The following is a 27,013-nucleotide window of genomic DNA, read 5'->3' as shown; positions in this document are numbered from 1 at the left end:
GCGTACCACACTAGGGATAATTACACGGGTATGTCAGTCGTTCGCGTAATCGTGCATCACGTGTGGCTTCGCTGCTGATGCTGACGTCCGTGTTACAGGCGGAAATGTCCGGGGAATCACTGATGAATTGACTTTAAACTATTCAACGCACTATGTATTACACTTGACATATCGTTGCGTAGATCCTAACGTTCTGTAAAATTATTATACAAAATTTTTTTTTTAATGAAAGAAAAATAATCCGGAATTAATCTATTTCTTTGTTTAGATTTGTTTAGCCATCGCTCATGGCATAAGATTCGATACCGTTCTATTTGCACAAAGTTATGCCACACCCCATTTGTATGCACTAACAAGCTTAACGTTACATCTATGCGGTTAGCGTACTTAATTGGTACGTATCAGAATCGGCGGGCGCTTCGAGTAAGTTGCATACAAACTGGTCTTGAGTTACGTAACAGCTCGCTCGAAGAGTTCAACCGTTTGAGCTTATATTAGTTCACGTTGTATGCCAGACGTTCTCACGCTGGTGATATACGGCGCAAGTGGAAAGCACCGTTTCGCATTGGCTTCCGTTAACGCGATCAGCTGTAACGCGCGGACAATATACTGGCGCTCAAAGTCTTTTGCGTTTGTAACATTGGATGTCTAAATGATTCTTGCACATCAAAATAGGTACGCGGCACGTCTCAAAACTCGATTGTAGAGCTTGAATTGTGTTTTCTTAATTTCGGGAAAAATAATTATTTGAAAAAAATTTTAAAAAAGGGATTCACTGAAAAATAGTTCCCGTTACTTAATTTTTCCATATTTTTTTTTTAAACATTTATGACAAATTAAAATTAATTATGTAAGTAAACTGAATTTAATGAAAATTTATTGCTATACGAAAAAATATAAAGATGAGAATATCGATATTTTGATTAAAAAAATATTAATATTTAATAGGTATATCAGAGGGAAAATGTCGATTCGAAAAATCTTTAGTACAGAAAATGAAATATCAGGAAATTAGATTTTGCCATGAATACTGTTTATAATACGCGTATAACAAGTCAGACTTTAATTACTTCATTTTATCACCTTTATGGATAGTCAACAATACTTAGTTATTATTAATTACAGCATCTAACGTTTAATTTCCGCTTTCATGTACGAGAGAATGCTCGTAAAGGTATTCGCTAGACGCAATGGTCATCAATTAGACCATATATTGTATAAACGCGATACTTATGGAACAATTACGCCTCGCAACAGAGTACAAGTAACTAGATTAAAATCATAGACTAGATACTTGAACATAAAGACCTCACAGATTACACATAAATTGATCAATGAAACAATCTTGTTTTCTTGTCCAGCGATTCTGTCTTGAATAAATTCTAAAAAAAGCTGTACAATTTTTTTTCTAACAGACATTAAGCACGCGTTAAATGAATTTTTTCACATTTTTGCTTTATCTTCTGCCTGTTTTTGAGATATACACGTACACGTATTTTTGAGATGAAAAAAATAGCACAATACGAAAGGTGTCACTAAAATGAAGGAACTATTGTCACGTATGCAATTTACGAGCTAGTGTCCCCGACACATTACCCATCATGTCCGCGGCTTAGCGATATCCGCGCTTTTATGCATCCGACAAATGGAGTATAGCCGTACGGTCGGTAAATCAAAGGAAAATTACAATTGGAATTTTATATCGCACGCACGAGTAACGAATATGAATTATTTCTTGGCTACGTGATTTTGAGAATGGCGCACATCGCCATGAAAATCACAAACGACCGAGTTAAATATTAAAACAATAATTTACAGTGGCGCACGAGCGAGTGAAATTTTGTAACGTCATCCGGAAAATAACGTACGAGTTTTCGGCTTGTTCACGATACAGCGTGCTTTCTCGTATTGCGAAAATAATTGGATCAAACTTGGGAAGATGGTTTATTGCATGTCTTTCGAATATAGTACAATTGAATCTTTTTGTATTGCACTCGATATTTTTATCTGGTGATTTTATTAAGACATTCACATTTAATTTTTTTTTTTTTTAGGATATACTGATGGACATATTCTGAAAATTATTTTACGTTGAAAGCATACATACTAAATTTTATTTTACATTTTCCATGTATTTTCTAGTTAAAAAAAAATAAAAATGTTCCGTTCGATGATGAAAAATTTACGACACAAAAGTTTGTAATAAAATAACTTATATCTTAACAATTACAGTTTTAATTTAATACTAAAAAAACCCCCAGTATATACTTTTTTTAAAATATTTTTTATATTTTTTTATTATAATAAATGGTTTCGAAATTATGCCGGTTTTGTTCTCATTAGACAGACTGTGTGAGAAAGAGAGCATAGAAAGAGATGGAATAGTTTGTTTTTTAAAATAATTCTGTAAATATTAACGCGACACAATTCTTATGAACACAAATTTGTTAGCCATAGAGTTCTGTCAATCATCATATAAGTAGAAATTTATCAAGTATATGAAACGAACGTAATTTACAATTTACTGAGGAGGGAAAAAGAATGCATTTGTGAGATTGTGTAGGCTAGGTGGATTGTGTAGGCTCTACTAATGTCATAAAAACACTATTATTTATAACAAATTAATGTTTCTTCGTAAATCTTACATATTAATAAGTGCTACAAAACAGATTTTATAAAATTCATTAAACATTTAAATCATATTAAACACTTCATAAAATAGATTGTTACTTGCAAAAATAATATATATTTTTTTAATTAAATTCAGTTTTTATAAAAACGCAGTGAATGTTCAGTAGTCATTCTATAATGTCTAAATAGACTACAATGAAGAAATTTTATTGGCCTTAGAACGTAGATTATAATATGGTATCTCACTATCTCACATCTAATAATCACCCTTTCTTTTCTTTTATATATATATATATATATATATATAGAGAGAGAGAGAGAGAGAGAACGTTATTTACCTCATGCTATTCATAGCACAAACTTCGATTTAGCATACTACAGGCTAAATCATGAAAAGAGTTATATAAATCCACACAGCAACTCTCCAACACGCAGCAATCTCATGCAGTATATTCGGTCACGTTTCGAGTTTAGCGGACCTTTTCCGCTACTGCTTATCAGACTTTGCGGTTTATGCGCCCCTATTGGAGCCACTAGCAGGATGAAAAGAGGTGCCATGGCACGAGACGGAAGTAACGTTACGTAAATCGCACAGTTGGGGGTAACTTAAGTCCCACTTATCTCGCGTCGCTTAAACTTTTCTTCGAAGAACGCCGTCGTACCGCACATTAAAATTCGAAGTCCACGACTCCAATACAGAATTCTTTGACCAAGTGTCTCTTTCTTATCATAAAACGTATAACGTTTTCGCACAATAATCTCTTGTAAAATAAAAAATTTTGGCGTAAAAATTATGCATTTTAGCTGCTCGAATCGCGAATAATAAATGAAGCCTATTGTTTTAATGTTTCTTAAAATTTTACTGTTAGTAAGATTGTGAATGCCAATCGATTTAATTATTTATACATAGCAGTGATATTAGAAAAATAAGAAATCTTTAGCAAAATATATTTTTATAAAAATAAAAAAAAAAATAACGGTTGAAAAATATTTGAGAAAGTTTAAATTTTAGAAACAACATATTACAGTTTAAGCTCGAAAACCTGCTAAAATAGTGAAATTTGCAGAGAAATTTTTTCATATTAACATGACAAAATAGGTGCAGCATATTTCGTTTTAATATATATTTATGTATCAAAATATAGCAAAATTGAAACACATAAAGATTTTAATTTTAACTCATCATTTCTTTTTATAATTTATTATATAAATTCTTTTACATCCTGTTTCTGTTTCTAATCTGTAATGAATACACCCACGTACAGTTAAATCGGTTATTATATCAGAGACTATATCTTATGATTTCTCTGCTACAGTCTTCCTTTATCTGGTCGAGGGATAAAGCAGCAAATCAGTAAACGTGAGATTATTCTCATGACACCGACTATAGGTTCCACGTTCCTACTTTACGGGTTTGTAGGAATTGTAACTTACGGGTTTGTAGGAATTGTAATTTACGAGTTTGTAATTGTACGTGGTATTTTCCGGCACAGCTTATCATGTGGCGCAAAGTGTTCTAAATAAAAAGAGCCAGGCAAAGAGTAATAAAGATGCTAATGGTCGTATTTGTAAAGGAAAATGCATTATATTATATAATAATTGGTGTGCGTGCGTGGACTAGTTTTGCTTTACAAATATCATGCTGTTACATTGCTGGTGAAGTTGACAACATTCCGCGCGTGACACGCTTATTTGAAAATATATCTAGAGTTGATAAAAAGAGTGAGTCATTTTTCCCCGTACAACATATTTTAAATGAAACTATTTTAAACATGCTTTTGAAATACAATAGAAATTCCAACTTTACACGCACTCACGTAGCAATACAAGCAAACAAGCAAATAGAAACCTGATCTTGTTTAAATAGATTGGATTCCCATCTATTTCTTGTGCAGTCATTTTTTGGTTTTTCCGAGCTTTTACCTTCTATACCGTATTTTTAACGATATTCAATACTCACATCTCCTGTAAATATCTGAATTGATTTTGAATCTAATAAACTTGGCTAAATTGTTGTTGTATACATAATTGTTAGAAAATATTAAAAACTCTATCAGAATTTTACTCAATTAGAATTACTGCGAGCTATGATTTTGGTCCTTTTAACATAGTTAAACAATTAAATTTGAGTGATTGTGAAATTATGGAGATTATCTAAATTTCGTTACTCGCCAATCACACCGAAGCCGCGGAACTCATTATAGTGATTTCCGTATCTTACGTATTTAAATCGTGTTTCGAATCGCTCATCTCTCATGTGGCTCGTTATACAGGAAATAACTCCATTTATATGCGATGTAATTCTATTGCTACCACACAACGAATTATATCACCCATCGGTATAACTCTACTAGCCGCAAATATTGAATAATTTTGCTCGTCTAACTTTGTTTTATGTTCGTAGAATAGTTTTGTCAATTAGCTGTTTAATACACAGTCATTGGGAAATTGTACCTTTAGATTGAATGTGTAAATGAAATTACAATAAATAGTTTAAGATTGTAGAAAATTTAAAAACTTTTATTTGTCGCTTATCTTACATATAGTTTTTTTTAATACTTTTAAAATACTATTTTACTATATTAAAATATTAATAAATCTTACAAATTACAAATCTTAAAATTTAAAAACTTTTATATGTGAGTTTAATATAGATTTTAAATATTTTTTTAATTTTTAAGATTTTGCACTTTGATAATAAAGTAATAAATCAACAAGTAAATATGAAGATATTTTAAGATGAGCAACAAATAAGAGTTTCTAAATTTTTCAAAGTTTAATCTGTCAATAATTTTTTTAATTTTTAATCAATACGTAATTAATACGAAACTCAATTATTTAAGAATATTTATTAATAATGGATATCTAGATATCGTACAGAAATATAAAAAATATATAAAAATTAAAGAAACTAGTTTCTGACATTCTATACATTTCTTATTAACTCTAAAGTTAAAAGCTTTTTCTTTTGTGTCATTGCTTCTATTGAAAATAGATATCCAATAAGTTAATCGTTTAGACTTGTCCCAATAAACTTTTACTACAATAGTTAGTGAAGATATTGAATTTTATCGAATAATATGGCAGAGCAATATTACGTTGGTATTTCTATATTTATAAGAAACTTTAATTCAGAAAGTGATTGTGACTCCAAAAATAAAAAAAAAATTTTTTAACTCTAATTTATTAATTTTTGAAGGTAATTGATATATATTAAATTCTTTCTTAGTAACTCAACGATTTAATGAACTAAATCTTTCAACTTTAGAAAATTAAAATTGAAGATGACGTATACAAAACGATTGGAATAACTCTATGAAACGCGAACATCTTGTGGAATATGTGAAATAGAATTATTTGTTTTAGTTATTTCCAATTTATTTGCATAGATTTTATTTACACAAATTTAATAGATTAAATGGACTTGATGAATTTTGATTGAATTCTTGTTTTTCGTTTTTGCACTGGACCAAAGTAGCCAAGTAGGTGATTTCTTTCATACGTATAAATCGTTCAATTACTAGAGTACAATTTTAAATCTGCTTAATTATCTTCCTCTCGTATGTATATGTGTTTATATCTGTATCTCTCTATCTTTCTATTATTCCTCTCTTGTTTCCGCCTTTTCCTATTTCATTTTTGCGTTCTTCTTCTTTTTGTCTTTCTCTTACTTTCTTGTTATATCTATGTATGTCTCTCCCTTTCTCTCTTTCTTCTTTAGCTGTTAGACGTTAGACTATAGTCTTCTATTTCTCGTTCTACATCTGAGCAGCCGCAACGTCGTTACAACCTTCATAAAACTTTGTGGCCGTGCGAAGTTTCTGCGAACTTTGAAATTTATTCGCACCGAGTTTATCGGCACCACGCGAAAGGATCGGCAATCGTAAACGTTATCGCATAGCAGCCGCCATTTGATTCTTCGACATTGCGAGGAAAAGTGAAAATCTTTCAAGCCCATCAGCGTCAAGCTTGAATTCGATTGATACGATTTTAATATCAACGGCGTGATTTAAACATCGGAAAGTAGATATTGATAAGGCAAAAGGCAGGTTGTAGATGAATAATCTGTTACCAATGTCCTAAAATTTAATTTTCAGGAATACTTGCGAGAGTAGTGACATGTGAATAGCTAAACTTTTTATGCTCAAGAAATATAAATTTAATTTTCATAGTTTTATAGATTAATTCTTCTTGTTAATTTTGTGTGCGTGCGTGCGTGTGTGTGTGCGCGCGCGCGCGCGTGTGTGTGTATGTGTGTTATAAGGATGAGTCAGTTAAGATGTTTCAAATTTATATCTCGGAAACAAACTATTTTAGAGAAAAATATTTTATATAAAAGTTTTGTGATTTCGAGGCATAAAGTGATATTATTAGTTTGATCTTGTATAATCATTTGAAAATTACATTATTTACAAAAAAAAAATTACATTACTTTAATTTCTTAAGTAAAAATTCTTATTTTCATTGTACATTTTTTTAGCTTACTTCGAGAACCTTTCAAAATGTTATAATAAAATATTTTTTTCATTAAATACGAGCATTTTTTAAGTTATAAAGCTTGAAAATTACAATACAGAGCCTACACTGAAATGATATCAGAAATGTTATCGCATCTGAGAGTGTCACCCACACATAAAAGAGGTGTAAATCCAAGCAGACTTCCACCGCTTTCACGTGGTATACCTTGAGTAATGCTAATACAAGCTGCCGCGGTATTGTAATTTTAAAGCCTTATATATCTCAAAAAATACTTAATGAAAAAATATTATAATGTTTTGAAAAGCTTTTGACATAAGCTAAAAGAATATGCAATGAAAAATAGGAATTTCCGTTTAAGAAATTCAAGATAACCTTCATTTCACAAAACTTTTTTATAAAATATTTTTCTCTAAAACGTTTTAGTATTTCTGAGATATAAATTTGTAACATTTTAACTGTCTTTCCCTGTATATTAAAGTTTTGAAAAATATGATTCTCATATATTAAGAACGTTAAATTTCTTGCTTTTTAGTTCTATGAATAAATTTGCTTCGAAAATTTGCTTCGAAACAGCAGAACTTTAATTTCATGTTCAACTTTTACGATGTTTGATAGTGAAAAGTGGAAAATTTTATCACAAAATGTACTCAGGTGTAAATCTATTCATTCTGTTAATAAATAAATCGAGTTAAAACTTTATATTTTCTGAATGGGCTTACCTTCATTTTTATTCATACCGATGATTATTCATGCGTATGAAAAATGCTTGCACGCTCAACGACACGATGCATAAGAAATACAATCTCTCGAGTAAACCGAAAAACTTTATCGTTGCACTTTTATTCTGTTTCGCGATGGTGTCCCGCGATCATAAATATCCTTTCATGTACGTTACAAAAGTGGGAAAAGGGCGCGAATATTTCACAGTACGAAATGTACGGATTTAAATGGTAACTGCATCTGTTGCTGAACTATGATCACTAAATCAATGGATATATCGAATGTTTGCTCTTGCGTAGCTTGGGCCATAGTTAAACCGATATTTAGATCTGCTTTCTAACACAATTCACAAAGAAAATATAGAGGGTCATTTCTAAATAAATGTTTAAAATTTAAGGGAATATTTCTTGGCTTTTATGAAGAAAAAGCCTTATAAATATCCTGAAGTATTTTGTTTTTAAAATACAGGGTATCAAAATTGAAAAAAGAAATATGAAAATTTCAAAAATCTATTTAGAAAACGTTTAAAGATTTTAATTAAATGTACCTACATAAAGTATTAATTTAAACATGTTTAATTCAACAATAGCGTCTATATGTAATTATATGAAGTTTTTAAAGTATGATACATCATTTTTTTATTTAATTAAATTTTATTTTTTTTAAATAGTTTAATTAAAAGTTGATAAAATTTTATTAAAATTATTAGTTTATTCGAAGAAGCAATCAGAAAATTTATATAAATATTTAGGTGTAGGAAAATTATAGGAAAATCATTTTTTTCTTAATTATACTTTTATACTTTGCAACATTGTGATAAGTTTATCAGCAGAGAATATTGTGAAAAGCTTGTATAAATTTGTGATTTGAAATTGCTTTGTAGATTAATATGGTTTGAAACACTTTTTGAAAAATGGATGACCTACATATATGCAGTTACATGCAGTAGACAGTTTGTATTTTTCGTTAAATGTTTCAAAAGTACAAAGACTTTTCAACAGAAAGGACGTATTTCTGAAATGGTTATTTGCAGTTTTTCTCTTTATTTGATGGTTAAAGTTTGAAACGTTCTATAATTTTGTCGCACCAAGATGAAATATATTTATAATTTGATGTGCAGTGTAATATAAAAATCATTTCTGGTCGTATATGTACATATAAAGAAACAAAAATTAAATTATACAAATAAATAAAATACACGTTAACACTTTGACTGCACGTTGTGTATGAGTATCATCACTTACCGCCGGCATCTCTCGCAAAGTTTAAAATGAAACTTATTACAATTATTACTTAAGCTGTATAATATAATTTTGATTTTTTTATTAATTAAAAAAAAATGAAACTATAATTGAAAAAAACAATTGAAACAGTTGAACTCCGTGCTGTTGCATTTATAAGGTAAACAAAGATTTCACGAGTGAAATTACGTTTACGTGACGCTGGTCGACAACCGGTAACCAACAAAGTCACGTATACGTGACAGCCGTCAAAATTTTAAGGTACATATATATGTTAGAATATACAACGAATATAAATTATAAGTAGAATGTCATCTTTGAAAATTTGGTGCTAATTATTTTTTATACGGTTTACAAAGTGAGCTTTAGAATTACAAATCGATTTTTACAATGTGTTATACAATGAAGTTAATATCTTTATTCGATCATTTAAGTGCTTAAATTGAGTTTCACATAATATCTTATTCTTCATTTAACTTGAAGTGTGAACCTTACCAGAATTTCATCTAAAAATTAGAAAGATATTTAATCCCGAATATTAAAAAGTTATGAAGAGAAATGAGATGCGATCAAACTTTCCTTAAAGAAAAATTGACTCTAAATTGCACAAAGAATTCATTGATGTAAAAAAAGTGCAGAAAACTGGAGATATTTTATGCAGACTAGTGATTCTTTCGAGATACGCTAAATAATATAAAATATAAGTTTAATATAGGTTTAATATAAAATATAGTTTTACAAGTATATGTATCCAATTATAAATTTATTTATTTGTAAAACAAAAGTTTTATAAAACAAAAGATAATTTATTCTCTTTGCTATGAAAATCAAGTTTTTTCGCAAACTCTTTTTGCGAAGTCACACTCTGCCTTTATGATTTGCCGTATAATTGCACTCGAAATATCTGGAGCGTGCAACTTTGCGAAAAAAATTTTACCTTTCGACCAGGACTAGGGCAATTAACCTGCCACTGGCAGCAAAGCAATCAACGTGCAAAGTAAATCTCTCACGCAGCGCACGAGATCCTTCGATATTTTCATTGCAAGCCTTTGACGCGTGATACTTTCTCAAATTGATCGTGCCACATTGCGGAGGGAATATGCCGAGGCCGAACTCGAGCCGGCTCGAGTTTATATCGCGCGAGTTCTCGCTGCAATCCGATCACGGCACGGACTTTATTCGGTGAATTCGTCCAAGCGAAAAAATGGTAATGGCTCGTTAAAAAGTGAAGCCAAATGTACGCGTGCCCTTTAAAGGCGCAGCCATTGGCACGCTCTGCATTGTAAATGGCATTGCCACGACGCCGCATCTAATAGGAAGCGAGACGTCCGTCCTTCCCGTTAAAAGGTATACGGCGTGTGAAAATTTGCGTGGTTACCCGCAACTTTTCCCTCAGTCGTGGCAGACATCTGCATCACAGATGCGGCAGGTTAAAAGGTTCCCGTGGCTTTTTGCTGCCGCCACAGAAAAGTTGATTATGAATCTAGTCGATCGTTTTTGTAAATATTTAATTTTCCTGTTCCGATTTCTTTTCTTTGCACGCAGCTACTTTGGTTTTGCCACACTAAAGAATACTGTTTTCATCTTACTTTTCATTTGGAAATGGAAATAGAAAGTATGTGTGTGTGCAAAGCTAGAGTAAATAAAATTACACTGAGAAAAACACGTTGAAATTTTTAGAAGCAAATCTTATTTGTGACTTCTTTTTGGATATGATTATAACAAGATTTGATTATAACAAAATTTGACTACGCTAACAGGATATATATTTCTGTGAAATATCCCATTTTATCTTATAAATAGTTCATTTGACTACGATAACAGGATATATATTTCTGCGAAATATCTCATTTTATCTTATACTCGTAAATAGTTTATTTGATAGAAATTTAATTTAATTTCTCCATATTTAATTAAATGTATTTTAGTGAAATAAACTCTTAATTATAGCTTACAAATAGATTATTTATATATATACATGTGTGCGTGTGTGTGTGTGTACATATGAGTTAAAAAATGAATAGAAATAAGTATTTTTTTTAGAATCTCTGATATGTGAAAGTTTATCATGCACATATGTCTTTTATATAAAATTTTATTTGTTTAATAATATTAATACATTGAGAAAGAGATACTTAAAAATTTATTTATAAAATATAATGGATATATGTATTTATGAAACGAAAATATGAACTTGTATATATCCTATTCACCAAGCGATTTGTAGCCACTGGCTGAGATGCAAACTTTTTATATCGAATTTTCGATGTGAAAAGCTTAAATCCTGCACTATCGTCGCCACACAGGACATCCGCATAATTCAGAATCGTGAATGTGGCATAATTCCCCTGGAGACACCCTCGGGGTATTTATCCCTTAAATATTTCTGTCCACACATTCTCTCGAATTTAATCATCTCGGAGAAATTTCACATTTCGGCACTGCGTTCGCATCTTTTCGCGAGTAATAATCGCCATACAATAGGCATATTTATCTCTGTGTGCATAAATTGTGTAGTTAATTTCTGCTGCAAACGAGAAGTTATGGCTGAATAATTAATAGATACGAGCTACGACAGCAACGTTTGGTTAACCGCCGGCGTGTTAAGCTCTCCTTGTGTTCGTATCATGAGCGGTGACCTGAGTAAGCGGTAATTACAGTAACTCGACCGCACGGAGGATATTATACGAAAGCCCTCTATTATCGCGATAATTCTTCCGCGATAGTTTTCTCTTAATTACGAATTCGCTGGATTGAAACGCACGGTTCTTTAACGCTATCGCGAACTCCTGTTATAGAATCATTTTCTTGCACGCGCACGATGTATCTCGCGCTACTTCCGTAAACGTGATTTCCGTGATTTCCTGACTACATAAATAAAACGTTAAGTATGCCGGTGATAATGTCGTTTACGCTCCACTGTATACAGTTTCGAGCGCAGCAACGATAGAAAATTAAAATCGCAATTTGGGATTGCAGCCGGTTCACAGAATCCATTCGGTGAAAAACCTATGCGAACATTGCGAACCGCATCTCGCATTGTACTCGACATCATCGTTTACGATTTCACGAGTGCATCTACGAAAATATCACGAACGGTTGTGCGACCATTTAACGATCGCGTATAGTCAATTCCATTTTTCAGTCGTCTAACAAAATGAAAAAGCCAAAAAGGAAAAATCGTTCGATAGTGCGCTTTGCCAATTTTGACGGGTATATTGTTACACATACAAGAGGTATTTTTTTGGCGACTATTTACAGAATCAGAAAAGGTACATCAAGTTCACTCGAGTCATTTGATTCTGGATACATTACCAAAATTATTAGAAATATAACAAACTATTTTGAAACGCTACAATGTATTGAAAAAATATTTCTTTTTACTTTTACTTTAGATATTAGAATCTTTATATGCTTTACACAATTATTCATTTCAGAAGGCTACATTTCTATACAATATGCTATTTTCGTACGTAACATGTAAATTGCTTTAACAGGATGATTAGGATGCTAGGAGCTATTTGAAGTGAAACTTGTGGAACTTGAAGTCTCTTGAGAATTTCAGATCTCGGGTTATATTAATTTCACGAGGCCAATCAGCTGTACATATATACACTTTCATAATTTATACATGTATATCTTGAAGCCAGGAATGCGTGCAAATTGCCTATAAATTGAAAGATTGTTTTACAAAACGTATACTTATTACAGAAAATTTGCGAATTGTACCCAATATTTTAGAAACAATATTCGAAATAATATTGCGAATCAGAAACAATCAGTTTTTCATTTATCAGTTATACGATATAAATATGATATTGTTTTTCTTCAAATAAAATATTTAAAAATTGTAATTTAATATAAATGTGACTTGTATTTCTATACAATACACATGCTTAAAATAAAATATCTCTTACAAATTTTTTTTTAGTAACATGAACTCGGATTTTATTTTCTGTAAAAATTGTAAAAATTACGTGTATAACGTAATTTATACATACAAAATTTAGAATGTGAAATTTTATGTAACTACGATTTACATATGGCAATTTTAGCGGCAGATTGCGGCAGAAAATTCAGCTTTAGCTTTTCTACATTGATAATTTCTTAAAAAAAAATTATGTTTGTGCAGCATAAATTGTAATTCAACTTTTTTCATTTATTCTTAATATTACTACAAGGATAAGTAAAAAATTATAAACTGTCTAGCTGTAGAATTTATTTAAAACAATTTTCAGGAAAGACGAATACATTATTTTTTGACATAATTTCTATTTTTCAATATACTTTGTCCATCTTTCAACAAGCTTTTGCATTCCCTCATTAAAAAAATGTTTTTGGCCGTACAGTCCTCTGCGTTTTCTCCGAATTGCAGATTTCAGCTCTTCAGTGAACATTTTATTGTAACGAGCACTGTTGATTGTTAAATCTTTTTTTTGACAATGATATCCAAGGGCGTTTTATTGTTGCATGACAATGCACACCCGCACACTACTGCCCACACTATTGAAATTCTCCAAAAACTCATCTTGATGTGTTAGATCATCTTACCTAAGTCCTGATCTTATTTCATCGGACTATTATCTCTTTGGTCCGCTAAAAAAAACCCTACAAGGAAATTCACGTCTGAAGAGATAAAGACAGTGAAGCGTTCGCGGCTTACAACCGAAAATGTTTTTTAATAAGGAAATACGAAAACTTGATGAAAAATGGACAGAGTCTATTGAAAAGCAGGCAGATTATATTGAAAAATGATGTCTTTTCTCGATTAAAATAAATAGTGTTTTTTCTTGATTAAAATAAATTTTACAGCCAGAGTGCGCATAATTTTTGACTCATCCTTGTATATATTCCGTAACAAACAATTTTTACGTTACAGGATTTTTTAAGTGCTTACACGAACACGTGTTTCAAGAAAAAGAAAGAAGAGGCTTTAATTATGGATGTCAATGCAATTAAAATTAGCCATGTGTAAATTATTAGGTCTTTGCAGAATTTTCAAAGGAATCCGAAGCAGCAGCAAGCAGCAGGCGTTCTTATGCACTCGCGACAACTTTCGTTTGATCATAGAGCTTGCGTTGTGACTGCCAATGAAACTCGTTCTTCTAACGCGACCTACTCTTTATTCTATGTCGAAGTTTTCGTAATTTTTATTGTAGTTGCCTTCCATTTTTCCTGACGACAAGAATTTAGACTATACGGTGGATCTGGAAAAACGCTTTTAAGAGTATCTGGTGAAGTTTGTGCTTTAAAAGGAACGTTCTATTTTATGTTTTCCCAAGTTGGCCGCACAGACCAAGAGAAAAATCATTCTTCGTAAAATTGATTATGCATTATGGATGGTCGCAAAAACTCCAGTTTCTCGAATTTTTCTTAGAAATATTACGAAGAGTTATCTTTAATTAAATTGAAAAATAGATTCTTGCTGTATCGAAGAGTATTAAAAGGTTTATTGATCAATCAAATTCTTGTTTTCTTTCGTAATGTTGCAATTAAAATAAAAAAACAAAAGATTTTATCTTGTTGTATATGCGTATCAAAGTGCATACGTTTCTTAATTTTTGTTTGAATGAATTGGTTCAAGGTGGTTATTGAAATCTTTATTAAAATCTTTTATTTGATTCATGTAAGAAGTGCTCTTGGGATAAGCAGCCCACTTTTCTCAAAGTTGTTCAGCACTCCCGACGGAGTCTTTTGACGATTCCCCTTCTTTCATTTCCTTGCGTCTCCTTTCCATTTTTTAATGATTTTTCTCGCTGGTGTCTCTAATGCCTTTTTCTATCTCACGCTTAACAATCATATTTCGCGTAAGGGCACTAGTGTAAGTGATCCATTTGTGTGCTGCGAATTCTTAAGCTGGAAATTTTACTGTCGCGTTTTTGCGGTCGTACAAGGGGTCGTCGCCATTTAACATCTTAACAAGGATTCCACTGTGCGATATAAAACTTGAACGTCGCTGAGACTTTGTCGGTCTTTCTTTGTGCCCGATGGTATCGTGTTGATAATAATTTGGTTTATAGTCGTAACTTGGTTTGCTGCGTGTGTAATACTCACATAAGCTTGATAAAGCTATTTAAATAGAATTTTATATATTGTTATTGCGTAGACATTCAAGTATCGGTAAAATACATTTACGTATCGGATTATGGGATTATGCGATAATATGATTACATGATGCATTTTACGTAATCGTAAGCTTAAGCGATAAAACATTTAGTAACGCTAAATGTTTCTGTTATTTTGAAATTTGCATAACAAGATTTATCTTCTGATTAACATTGATATTGAAATAAAAAAAGTCTGACATATATAAATACAAATCTTGGATGAACATTTGAAAACAACATATAATACAATTTTACTTATGATTTGATTTAATTATATATGTTTCTTTTTGTATTATTTTAAAACTAAAAGACTCGGGAATGTCGTTATTAAATATTTGCTAACTGCCGTATTCATTAATTAAAAATATGTTTCTCAATATTTTAATTCAAAAATTTGCAAAAGACAATTGCAAGTGCTATTCGAGAATATTCAGTGATTGCGGTTAATTGTAATAGATATAAATTTTATTTAATAAAATGTAAAATTTGTAATTGAAATAATATATATGAAATGGTTTCATTAGCGTGGGCAAACGAATATTCTTTTACCTTGCGCTAATTTACCAATTATTCTCTAATTGACTCGATCGCAGTCGATACTTGTTAAAATGATGTTTGTGCCACATGAAATGTTACTAATCAAATTTTGTAATAGAGTTAAAAATTCAAAAATTATTTTCATACCATTTGGCTAAAATATGCAAAGGAGCTCATCACCTTCAAAATGCATAGAAATGTTACATTTACGCCGCACAATTCCTATATCTCGCTAAGAATATCTCAACCATGCTCTTCTCTCGGATACGAGTCTCGAGACAGTTTTTCATAGAAAACCCATCAGACTTTCGTGATACGTGAATTAACGACACGCGGCAAGATTCAATGGAAGTGCGAGTCGACGAATAAAATATTCTCGAATATTACGCTTCGCGTATTTTCGCGCTGCAGGCTGGCAGCGTCATATGGTTTGAATTTTCCATGAATTAGCCGGAATAGAGTAGCTGCAGGAAAATTTCTGCTTCTTCGTGTACCAGTTTAAGTTCCGGTGGGTTAGTTCAACGAGCAAAGCCAGCTCGCGCTGATTCCTCATGCTTCTTCGGTATAAGGGTGTCGGATAAACGGGCAAATAGATAGGAGTTTTATTCAGAATCTTCGATCGTTCTCAAGATTACACGAAGAATGGGGGAAAAAGTACGAATGAGCGCTGTAACTGCTCGTGCGAAGTTGAAAAATATTCTCGAATGACTTTGTTCGTAAGCCTCATTGTATTATTGGAATCACAAGACGATAGTTTCATTCCGTATCCTGCGATCACATCCCATTTCAACACGATTACTGTTTCCGAAAATCCGTTATCGCATTGGTTTATGACATTTTATGGATCATGTTGGAACGGCTCAACTTATCCATTATCGAGTCGTAACAGAGAATAGCTATGGGAACCGGAGAAACCGCAACCGCACGGAGGGTTTCGTTTGCCGCAGTTCGGGAGAAACTGCCATTTTCGGTAAACCTATTGCTTCCGGCACTACTATCGTCGTCGAGCTTGAAACGAAATCGTTTAGCCTTAAAATTTGCTCGACACGCAACTCTACTTAAGACGCAACACATATTTTGCTTTTTCGATAAAAAATGGATATAAATTTTTCTAGACTTTTTTCTGGAAATTCTCGTTGATTACTTTAATCTTTTCACACAAAAAAATAAATTCTTGAAGAAATGCATAAATGCTTTAATCTAAGAATATGTTATGCTTAGAATAGCGCCAAGAATAAATAATCTTTTCGATTAAGAATAAATCATTCTTAAAACAAAGTGAAAAGATATTCTTAATTTAAACAAATTTTACTTTATTTAAATAACAGAATTGCGCCCGTTTAACATTAAATATTGTATTAGGATTATTGTTTTCTTAATGCGAGCGGGTCTGCTACGGCGGATTTATTGCACATTTCACTCATGTTGTTTGTGGGTAGCCGATCCGCTGCGGCAGATCCGCCTATGTGTATAGACAACCGACGCGGCGTTTCTCTATCGTTGTGATGAAGTCGGTCATCTGTTAATTATGGACATAAGTTAGGTAGGACAAACAGAAACATTTTACTTATTTTTAAAAGTTTAAATCACATTTTGGAAATATGCTTTGTGAATATGATATTTCACTTACGAAACTATCCTCACTTATTATATAATCATTGATAGTCTGTTTGAAAATGGATTTGGTTATTACTAGTCAAAATAATGTAGTTGGCAGAAGTAAAAATTACTGGCGTTACGTTGCGTTTCATTCATCAGTAAAACCAGTAGATGATCCCAAATAGTCCAAAACTTTCTTTTCTCTGTTTTTTCCTCCTTAAAAAATTTTTTTTTATAATCTTTTTTTTTATACAAATAAATTTTTAACTTTAGCAAAAAGTTAATAAATTAAAGTTTATATGTTTCAGCAATAACTAGTTAAAGTTAAAAAATAAATAAATTAAGATTAACTAAGTTAAGTTAAAAATTATTGACTTTATTATTTAATTTTTAATTTTTTAATTACCCAATTCTGCAAATGCGTTACGAGAGTTTATAATGGGGTACGAGAAAATCTCCCTAAAAGTCGCTGCGGTAACTCACGCACCGAGAAAGATTCCGCTCGCCCAAAGCGCGCGTGCACGCCGTTTAAATCCCCCTCACTCGGGTCGTTGACCGCACGCGGTCGCGCCAGACAAGAGCACGTGCGCGCGGACTGGGCCGCCTCCCCACTCTCCGTCAGCCGGAAGAGTGGGGAGGCGGCCCAGACGACGCACACGTGCGCTTGCTGCCGGGACTGTCTGCGGTCAACAACCTTAGTAGGGAGGCATTAATCGGCGTGCACGCGCGCTTTGGCTAATTGTAAGCAAAGTCTCTTTAGAGAGACTGTTACAAATCTTGTATCGCTGTTATATGTATTGTATAAACTCTTGTAACTCATTTGCAGGATTGGGTAATTAAGAAAAATAGTTATGATATTAGAAACAAGAATTCTTAAGAATAAAATGTACTTCGCCCAGATATATTTATTATTGATGCAAGTGAAAAGTTGTAATTGAATAGAGCATTTTTACTTAAATGAAAACAAATAGCATTGAAGAATAAAAATATACGTGAATTAAGAATTCATTTTTTTGTGTGTTGTTACTTTCTCTGTGTCAAATATTTATTATTTATGATTTATAAAAATGTGACGCACTGCATAATCGGTGAAAGGGAAAAAGTAGTGGTAACATGGTTAGTTCAAAAATAAATTTAAAAAATTAATTAGTTTAAAAAACACAGTATTTTGTTATAAAATTGTATATTTTTAATTTTTCATTGTTTAGAATTTTTTTGCGTTTAGAAACATTATAGAGATATTATTAAAGATTTCAAATATATCTTTGTTTAACATCAAACAACAAGCATAAAATGGTTCTTTAATGTTTCTGTAGTCTTTTAGAGTGACAATCGATGTATCAAGAAAATGTTTTGATATGAAAATTTTGCCTGAAAAGTCATATTATTGTAACAAAATTTTATGTTATTGTTTAACGTTGCTAATTTAAAATGTATACATTCGAATAAAAAGTTAAATAACGAAAAAACACTCAAGTATACATACATTAATATATGCTCAAGTTTACAAACAATAATGAAATATGTGTAATAGATAAATAGATGCTAAAGTGTATCTTGAAAAAGTTTTGAAGTGTTTAAAAATAAAGATGCTTTATAACAATTGTCAGCTATTGTATGGCAAATTAGTCCCACAAAAACGCTGAGATACTAAACGAATAATTCTATAAGCAATTGTTAGAATGCATCACCTAATCACGGAGGTAATAGGGGATAATCATAATGTCTACAGTAGCCGAATATCCCCTTTTTCTCTGTTAATATTTATATTAAGTGGATCTTAATTAATCAAAAAATATTTAACTGAAAGATATTAAAGATTTTAAATAACTGTGTAATGTTTGCTACGTCAAGTGGCCTAGAAAAACGCAATTACTTTTTTATTATTACTTTCTTTGTTTAATAATTAATTCCTATAATGTATATTTTCCTTTCTTCTCATAATATATGTACAATACATTGATACGTAATTAGCAAAATTGAAAAATGTTATTCGTTTTGTAGAGCTTTTTTCTCAACGAGAAATGGACAGTTAAAATCATTGCCCGATATTAAGATCAAGCGTTTGCTCGTGGTTCTCGTTCGCTTCTGCTGATTGGACAGAAAAAAAATAATAAGAAAAGGAGTTTATCTGAAGAAGATGTAAGCTTTCCATGCTTATACATTCTTATTGTTCATTTCGATAAGAGGAAGAGAAAATAAGTAGTGTCTAGAATTTTTTTGTTCTATTATCTGTAATAATTGGAATACTTTTAAATAAATGCACATCAAATATTAGCATATTTATATTAAGTGGATCTTCAATATACTAATTATTTTCTATTTGATATTTTTAAGATTTATAAATAATTTTTGTACAAACTTCTGCATTAAAAGACAATAAAAATCTATACATTGTAAATTACTTTTATATTTTTAATTTATAAAATTAATAAATCACAAAAATTATTTTAATTGTACAGTCGGAGTATATTATGCATCATTTCAATATAATTTTAAATATTTATGTATTTTTAATAAGCAATTATAATTTTGCGAAAATGAGCAAATATTTTAAAAATAAAACCGATGATAAATTTTTCACGTTTTTACGGGGTAAAAACAATTTATTGTTCTAGACGAAAAAAACACCAGGTCGACGTCATCTCGAATATAATTTCAGTTTATGTATCGGGGAAACAGAATGACTACGAACTGTTGATCTGAGTTTTTTGAGACTAGAATCCCGTTACATGTGACCCGTGGCGATGTTTTACTTCACAATTGTGACGATGTCACCGATCCGATTACATTGCTCGAACATCATGATATATACCGAAATTGTTTGTTCGCAGAGAGGGAGGTCTGGTATGAAGCAGCGACGCGGGCGATTGAGACGCGTATCAGGGAGGCAGCGAGTACCAGCGTTAGCGGCACGACGCCGCCGTCAGGGATGGCGCGCGGCGTCGTCCTCTTCGTCGGCGACGGCATGGGGATGAGTACCTTAACGGCGGCGAGGATCCTCGCGGGTCAGCGTCACGGAAATCCGGGCGAGGAGACGCAGCTTGCATGGGAGAGCTTCCCGGCGGTGGCGTTGGCGCGGGTGAGTACGAGAAAACACAGATCGTTTTTCGTCTTTCTTATTCTTTTTTTCTTGGAGACCTGACACGTAAAACCGTTGCTTTACGTGCATCAAATTTGCTATGGTAAACTGTCCGGGGTTGGAGCACGCAAATCGTTAGATTGGCGCACGTAAGACCGACGATTTACGTGTTGCGTCAAGTTTATGGTAAATTGAAAAATGTCTTAGAACAGCAAAAACAACGTTTTATAAGACGAGTTAGACTCGCTAAAACTTAAATTTCCGGTACACGCAGCAGTCTAATATTTCGCTTGTAGGGCAAATTTTATTTTAATATAATTAATACAATATATTTCTGACTACGAAATTAAAAATTAATAAAAAATTATTATTGGGCAAAGAGCCAAGCTTGATTTTAGTACTATCAAAAATTTATTTTAACGGTTTATTTAGGTAACGTTAGTTAACGTAATCTTCAAGATGATAGCGCTAAAATCCAATTTGAATCTTTGCCCATTAATTATTTTTTATTAATTTTTATTTAGTATTTTAAATATAATAAACTATTAATTAGTCGAGACTAATTGTTTAAACCTTGCTTATTTTTGATAAACGCGATGGTCAATACACGTACATACACACGTACAAATACACACCCACACAAATAGAAATTTTCAATTTACATTAAGTTACGTATTATTAGTCCAATTTCTGTTTATATTCTCTTTTTGTATTTCTTCTAATATTTCTAATATTTTGCACTCGTGTTCGTTTTTTCTTGTGAATTTTGTGTGTAAATAATCGATAACAAGTATATTACTCCAGTTCGCCCGGATATTTGACGTCTTATTGTACAACCTCTCCTGTTGACTTAGCGAATTTCTTCGTAAAGTTAAATTTTTCTTTGGCAAAAATTGAATTGGATATTATTTCCCAGAATTCAATTTTTTGCATGAAGTAGAACGATAAATATACATGAAATAAAAATACTATTATATTGAGATAAAGTACATGGATAGTAAAACGCGAAATAAGATTTTGTTGTTTATTTACATTTGATAAATCCAACTTTGATTTCTAATGATCTCTAATTAAAAAACTGCCGCTTATTCTCGACAATTTTTTTAATTCGCGATCTTTATCGCGATCGAAAGTGATTACTACACACAATGCCGATTTGTGCAGATTATACCGCGGAGAATTATCGTGCATATGTATTTTTTTTAATCATAACGTAGATAACTTGGAGAAATTGCTGATGCTCGTTTATAATATGCGCGAAGGAAAAAAATCCAATGTGCTGAATTCACTTCGTTAAGGCAGCAGGATATTTGCATGCAAATTTAATCGAAACGTGTGTACACACACTTTTACATGGATCACAGATCGCTTATTCGTATTTTAATTAAGCTCATGGTTAAATGCTGGTATGTTTGTTTTTCTTTTATTTGTTGCAGACATCTGCACTGTTCACTGCAAATAGAAATATTAGCGTATTAATATCCGCGTCATACTCAGTATGATTAGTGTAAAATTTAATATTTTTGTTTAACCAACAAGTTTATTTAAATTCGTATCCCTCTATTTTATTTTTCTGTGTCTTCATACTCTTCATATATGTAAAGATTTTTTCCTTAACCCTTTCAAAAGTGAGTTTAGAGAAACATAAACACAAAATATTAAATAAGACAATATAAAACGTAATATAAATGTAATAACAGTGCAATAAGAATTTTATTAATACAATTTGATCATCGTCAAAGATAATTAATTTCTATTAAATAATAGACATTTTTCTTGATTTTTTCTAATAAGTAAAAATAGATGAAAAGAAAAAACAATTGCTGAGGACTCGGAATTGAAAAAATCGCTCCGTATTGCTCGAAGGTTTGCTTAGCTCTAGTAGTCTCTCATTATAACAGAATTGAAGATTTACAACAGATTTTCCGTCTGTCTTTTTTCATAATATTAATTTATTTCACAAAGCAAAAATTGCCTCAGAATAAACACTCGGATGCTTCCTTTGATCTCCCAAGTGAAGAATAAATAGAAGTAAAGAAGTATTTTGCCGCGTATCGAATTTGTCGAACGTACTTATTATTCGAAATACATTTGTCATACTAACAGACGGTAATTAAATGATTAAAAGAAAATCGGTTTATCCTTGAAAATTTTACGCAACAGAAACGTAGTACGCTATTTCACAATAGAATTTTATTATTTTATTTCCATAAAGAAAAATTCATAAATGAATGTATAATCTTCTTTGAAATTTTAAAAATTTTATTTTAAATTTATCGTATTTAAATGTAAATTAAATAAAATTTATCTTATGCTACTTAACATTTTTGATAATGAAATAGAACGTTATTTAAGCTAATTCCGTTTTAAGAATTTAAATTGGTAATGAAATTTTTTTATAAGATAAGACAAAAATAACCTTTTTTATTATAATCTAATTTCAACTAAATTTTATCTTAACACAAATTTAATTCAGAATTTATTCATTAAAATGCTATACTTGAAAAAATATAAACCGCATGTCTTAAGAAATTTTTCACTAAAGAGATCTATTTTAAAATAATATTTACAAATTATTCTGCTAAAAAAGTATATATAGATTGTACGAATGATTGAATGATTCAATACATATTAATGTGATATAAATATTGTACAAATGTTACAAAACATCTTAACAAATAAAATTTTACGAAAGATCGAGCAAGAATATTTTTAAAATAATGTATTATATGTTATCTGAGAAGTAACGCTATCAATCTCAGAAATATATATTTTTTGGTATCGTTGGCTATCTCATGACTTTTACGACTACATTTTTTTTATTTTAAGTAGAAGTTTAAAGTTATGAAGATTTTTATAAAAAAAAAAAATTATACATACATATAACTATTCTAACGTGATTAGTACATATTAGTAAGAGCTACCAGTTAAAAATTGTACGATTATACGTAGCATCATAAGATTCTATATTATAGTATCGCAAAAATGTATGTTCAAGATCAAGGTACACTTTTTAAACTTGAAATTATACATGACGTGCTACTAGTGATCCGTTGTCGAAACTTGTTTTCCGTAAGGGGATTCAAACATCCATCACGGCTGATATCGGTGTTTGCGCACAAATGTGCGGCCCTATACCTCACACGCCCTTACGGCCGCGTATCGTTCTGTTTTCCCATCTATCGGGCGTGGTTCTTTTGCTCCGAGAGTAGCGCATTCCAAAGTTATTGAGAAGCACGAAACTTTTTAGTAAACTCCCAAAGGATTTTAACATTCCAACTGTGCATTGATTACAAACTTGCTTATTACTAACAATCAGTTGATACGATCTCTCTTTCTGTTCTCTTGAACCCGAAGTTGAGAGCAAGCGAGTTGAAGTCGAAGTAAAGCTTTTAAATTTATAGGATTTCGGGAGAACATAAGATACGCACATATGATGTTCAAACTTTGCCGAAATTTTTCTTTTATAATTTAACTGGGTCATCTCTCCACTTTTTTGCGATGAAAAGTGCCATGAGACATTGCGTAAACTTTTAACTTTTATGCTCCCTTGAAAATTTATGTCGTTTTAACAATAAGCTAATTTGCACAAATATCGATTTTGTCGTTGCATTAACTCTCGATGGTGAGGAGTAAATATTATCTTTACGAATTGAAGCGCGTTTGCAGTCCCACGGCGTGTGGAACCTTTTCTTTAGCTCGTAATTTTTCTTGTTCTTTGTCAAGTAATATTATTGTTTCTCGTTTCTCTCTCCCCTGCTGTCTCAAGCACTCTTGTCCCTCGGTGACGCACCTGGGAAGCGTTGTTGGTAGAGAACAAAGTTTCTCGAATAGTCCCGTAGGAACTTCCTTGAAGACTACCCCGGTGTTGATAGGAGACTTGTTTATTTTCGTGCAGATGTAAGCAGGATAGCATATACAATCACCGCTCAACGATAACAAAGTAGGTTGCGTATGTAAATATATGGGTTCTAGTTAACTATATCTAGTTTCAGCTAGTTTAATAATTAACTACCGTGCTTAAATTTGTAATATCATAATAAAAAATTTATTTTGTTATAAGAAACACGCACATGCTGTAGAATTACAAGGCAACATTTTATTTAATAATAATTTTTTCTAAGGATAAATCCAGTTATCAGAGAAAGTTAATGCGTATTCTATATATGTATTTTTTTATATATATAAAATTTATAATTTATCAAAACATGTGAAATGCTAAATATAATTTTAATTTATGATATTAGAAGTGTTTGCATTCTCTACTTTGCTAAATTTTTCAATTTTTAAAGTAGACATTTATATGTTCATCTTGTAATGACATCGAGCTTTTAACATTTTTTTTATTTTTCTCTGTTATACGAGGTATATAACTTTATTATCTTTTTTGCAAAAAAAACTTCTAAGATGCTATTGTCGACCCTTGACATGTCTTATGTAGATTAAATTCAAACGAAAGCTTAATGGATATTGAAATACATCGTATTATTCATGAAACTAACGCTTCATTTTTAAATGTCTACCGCGTACGATCGCCGTGTGCAGTCGACTGTTAACCTTAAGCATTAACCGATCATCAAATTACATGACACCTGCACAATTGGGTATACACCTCGGCGATAGTGCGCCGCGCATCATCGGTCTAACGATTTATTGTCGAAACACGTAGCATGTGACATTTATCAGGATAATAATTAATTGTGGGTTACGCAAGGGAGGCGCGGATGACTAATGACTAAGCTACCCTGGCGTATTGAACCGACATCGATCACTCGTGTACTTATTATCTTTGAAACTCTTGCAAAATAGAAATCGTGATTTTGCCGTTTTCAAAGTATATTTGTAACTAGTTTGCCGTAATCGATTAGTTACTCCATATACTCGAAATTAAGATTCTTCTCGATTGCGTCGCATGTGCATTATATGCATGAATGCTTCATAATCAACGATTCATATTAAAGCCTTTTGTACCATAAATTGGGTAAAATTAATTCTATATTATTCTCTTTTAATAACCGATAATTTTAAAATGCATATATCTGTAAGTTCTAATTAAATTTTAAAATAGTTTTTTAGTCTTTATTCTATTTTACGTTATTGTAAAATAATCAAAGGAGAAGGATCGAAACTGTTTTTGGATTCTCTCGCTTTTATTAAACGATTTTTTTTTTATTATTTTCTAATACCTTAGTAAAAAAAAATATAATACATATCTAAATAAAGTTCTATTTATAATTGCAAGGGCTTTTAGTAGATCGATATGAGCTGCTAATTGAAAAAAATAATTTTGAAATATTAAAAGTCTGCCGTTTAGTTATGCTCAAGTATGCTTAAGACAAGACAAAATCAAGATAATCAAATGTAATTATGAAAATTTTATAACTAATAATACCTTTATTAAAGCACAATAAATTAAATATGCAAGATAACGTTAGGTTGTAGATTATTGTTTTGTATACATAATTAGCAAGTTATGCGGATGTAGAACAACGATACATGCCGAATGACTAGTGAATAATTACGCGTTCTGACAATGAATCCTTCTTATGCTGTACATGCGCATACATGCCTCAGTGGCTAATGAACATAGAAAGTGGCACGATGAAACTGGGTTACAACAAATAACGATGCTTTTTTATGGAAAGAGAAGTTAAGAAAGCATGACATTAGTAAAGATAAGTAATTTACTTAAATCACCGCGATTAAATAATCTGTTTGCACAGAATTTTGCAGACACACGTTGATTAAGTCCTTTTCGCGTTGCTTTGAAATATTTTGCATTAAATTTTTGAATCTACTTTTTTCAACACACATCGAGTGTGACCGCGAGGAAAGATACAAAGAGTCGGGCGCTGAGTCAAAGCGGAAGCCGGAGTTGCAAGCTTCTGTTCTCTTTTCTCCCTCCTCCCAGTCTACAAATATAAAAATAATTTTGCACTCGAAACGCCTGCCCGCTAACACGTTTTTTATCGTAAATTGCGTCAATTTAATCGAGGCACGGTTCGCTAAATATCGGACAAATTGCGCAAAATTTACAATCGCTTCATTTTGCATTGTTTTACCATAAAGTTTTCTTCTAACACATTTCTGAATAACGTATTTAGTGAGCTCATTCAAAAGTTTAATGCAAAGATATATTTAGAAGTGTAGGTAATTTATTTAAAACAAATAAAACGTATTAAATTTAATTTTATGATATGAAAATGCAAAAGAACGCATTGTCTATATTCTTGAAAAAAAAGCAAAATTTCATTATTTTTTGGATTTGTAACTATTTTTTTTTTTATAGCAGAAAATAATTTAATGGTTTGGAAATAATGTCTTTAAAATTTATATAAATATAATGAATATTATAAACATTTTTAATTTCTTTTTTTTATGTATCTCAATACTCTATACACACATTGATTTTAAGCATCTTTTCTACACACAACTTGATCATTTGTGTTTGAGTTGATTTTCATTATTTCTACAAGCATAAAAAATTATTTCAGAATCTCTTACACATGCTTCAATATTTTTAAAAAATGTTTGCATGATAGTTAATTAAAAAATTATATATAAATGTTATAATAATTTATAGCCGATAAAATCAGAGAAATGCACGATATCATATA

General features: G+C 31.3%; 1 protein-coding gene across 3 annotated transcripts in view; it reads left to right on the top strand.

Annotated features, from left to right (window-relative positions):
* LOC105193959 (alkaline phosphatase) overlaps nt 1–27,013 on the top strand; it is a 204,364-nt gene that overhangs the window by 16,074 nt on the left and 161,277 nt on the right. For all 3 annotated transcript variants that reach the window (XR_005574230.1, XM_039446365.1, XM_039446364.1), the window contains one exon: nt 20,149–20,396. Coding sequence is in view for 2 of the 3 variants with exons in the window: in XM_039446364.1 (XP_039302298.1) it covers nt 20,149–20,396 (248 nt within the window). In the remaining variant the exon portion in view is untranslated. The remainder of the gene's footprint in view (nt 1–20,148; nt 20,397–27,013) is intronic.

The sequence above is a fragment of the Solenopsis invicta genome, chromosome 2 (genome assembly GCF_016802725.1).
Source record: "Solenopsis invicta isolate M01_SB chromosome 2, UNIL_Sinv_3.0, whole genome shotgun sequence".
Taxonomy (NCBI): domain Eukaryota; kingdom Metazoa; phylum Arthropoda; class Insecta; order Hymenoptera; family Formicidae; genus Solenopsis; species Solenopsis invicta.
The sequence above is the reverse complement of the archived record's forward strand: the minus strand, read 5'-3'. Positions and strand labels throughout refer to the sequence as shown.